Source organism: Empidonax traillii, unplaced genomic scaffold (assembly GCF_003031625.1).
Source record: "Empidonax traillii isolate 1590-97213 ecotype Southwest subspecies unplaced genomic scaffold, ASM303162v1 scaffold1199:size164099, whole genome shotgun sequence".
NCBI lineage: Eukaryota > Metazoa > Chordata > Aves > Passeriformes > Tyrannidae > Empidonax > Empidonax traillii.
In genome coordinates this window covers 564-2751 of record NW_020956392.1, presented here as the reverse complement: position 1 = coordinate 2751, position 2188 = coordinate 564, and the positions used below count along the sequence as shown (strand labels likewise).

General features: G+C 67.3%; 1 protein-coding gene across 2 annotated transcripts in view; it reads right to left on the bottom strand.

Moving 5' to 3' along the window:
• The window catches only part of STRIP1 (striatin interacting protein 1), a 14682-nt gene extending 13691 nt beyond the window's left edge, over nucleotides 1–991 (bottom strand). The window contains exon 1 of one of the 2 annotated variants that reach the window (XM_027905748.1): nucleotides 926–991. In XM_027905748.1, coding sequence (XP_027761549.1) covers nucleotides 926–976 — 51 coding nt within the window. In that variant the 5' untranslated portion in view covers nucleotides 977–991. Of the gene's footprint in view, nucleotides 1–738; nucleotides 889–925 lie in introns of those variants that run through there. The other variant, XM_027905746.1, reaches the window with a different exon arrangement.
• Between the last annotated feature and the right edge of the window lie 1197 nt (nucleotides 992–2188).

Below are 2188 nucleotides of genomic sequence, written 5' to 3'. Positions count from 1 at the left end.
AGAGCACAAAATATCAGCTCCCTTCAGGGTGGCATCAACGCGGACCCAGAGAATTTCGGGGATTCCAGCCCTGAGTGGGGCAGAAGTCTCCTGAATTTCGGGGCACCCGGACCCACAGCAACACCCTCCCAAATTTCGGGGCGCCCACTCCTGAGGGAGGGGCAGATCCACAGCAGGATTTTGGGGCACCCGCTCTGAGCGAGGGGCAGACTCAGAGCAGACCCCTCAGGGGGAATTCGGGCCCCTCTTCCCGGATCCATCCCCGCTCCGGGCCGGGAACACCGGGAGAGCCCCGTGATGGGCTGGGAGAGCCCCGGGATTGGGGTCCTGGGGCCGAGCCACCCCCGGGATCCATCCCGGTCACACCGGGATGGGAGGGACGGGAACCGGCACCGAGCGAGCCCCGACCCCGGGCTCCGGCTCCGCTGCCACCGCGGCTCGGGGGGCACCGGGACCGCCCCTGGCCATCGGTACCGGAGCCGGTTCCGGCACAGCGGCTGCTCCGGGGCTGACCGGGAGGAAGGCGGTGACCAAGGGGGGCTGGAAACACCGCCCAGGCACCGGCACCGGCACCCACGGACAGCCGGCACCGCCGGACACCGGACACACGGACAGCCCGGGCACAGACACAGCGGCCCTGCCCGGGCACGGGCACCCCCTCAGCCACCGGCACGGCCGGGCAGGCCCCGCCGAGCCCCGGCGCGGCCGGCCCCGCGCGGGCAGCGCCTCCCCGCTGACCTCGGAGTCCTTCCTGGGCGGGCGGGCCATGTCGCGGCCCCGGTTGGGCGCGGCGGCCCCGCCGCGGCCCCTGTTGTTGTTGTTGTTGTTGCCCGGTGCCGGTGCCGGAGCCGCTGCCGGGCCCGGCCCGGGGCCGCCGCCCGCCTCCATGGCGGCCGCTCCGCCGCCAGCTCTCGCGAGGACTCACCCCCTCCTCTCGCGGGAGCGGCAGCGACAGCCGGGGCAGCGCCGCCGCCATGTTGGGAGTGGCGCCGCGGGACAACTCGGTGTGTCCGGTGGGGTGCGATAAGGCTCCGCCGCCGCTTTCGCCGCCTCGCCGAGGCCGCAGCGTCACGGCCCGGCCCTGCCCGCCCCCGCTGGCCGCGGGCGGCGCGGAGACCGGGGCAAACGGGGCTCCGCCCCCGCGCCGCCATACTGGGAGTGGCGCGGCACTGGGCGCCGCCATGTTGGGAGCGGCACTTCCGCCCCGCGTGCCCCCGGCCGCTGGAGGCCGCCATGATGGGAGAGGCGAGGGGGGACGAGGGGGGACGAGGGGGGCAGATCCCAAATTTAAGGGATTTAAATTTAAATCCCTCCATTTGAATTGAGGGAATTCTCAAATCAAGGGGCTTGGGGGGCTCAGATCCCAATGAGGGGGGGCCTGGCAGTGCTCGGAAGAGACCCAGACCCCAACAGAGGGACCTGATGGCGTCTAAAGCCCAAGTGAAAGTGCCCAAGGTGGGGGTGAGTCCCCAAAATTCCACCTTTTTAACAATGCTCAGGGAATTCTCTTGGGACCCAAAATCCACCTGGAGGTGGCCGAAGGCAGGTCCCATTCCCTACTCAGACACAGCTCAGGGTCCCCCCTCCACGACACCAAATAAACCTTCGGGAACCACGAGCGCTCGGCTTTTCCTAATAGTTTAATTCGATTTAATGATTTATTGCTCATCTGCGAGGATTAATATTGCATTCATTAAAAATCATTCATATACAAAATAAACCTCTCCCTGCTGCTGCTGCTGCCCCCGGGCCCCCCCCTTGCCATGGCTTGTCCAGACACGGAGCCCTTTGCGCCCCAAAAAGGTGGGAAAAGGGGGAGGGAGGGGGATGCCAGAATTCCCAAATGTGGGAGAATCCCAGCTCCTGGGAAAGGGGGGATGCTCCCACTCCCAGTCCATCCTCACAGACACCCGGCCTGGCTCGCTGAGCCCTCCCAGTGAGGTTTTGGGGGGTGGGGTGGAGGGGAACGTGATCCCCGAAATCTCCGGGGAAGGCGAGGAGGGCGATCCCCAAAATCTACGGAGCGACCCAGCAACATTCCAGGGTGGGAAGGGGATGAGAGGGAGGTGGGGGATCCACCAGCATCTCTGCCATCCCCCTCCTGTCCCCAGCCCTGCAAATCCCCGGGGGATGCCGGGGCTGGGGGGAAGGAGCAGCTCCAATCCCGGTTCCGCAGCATCTCCATGAT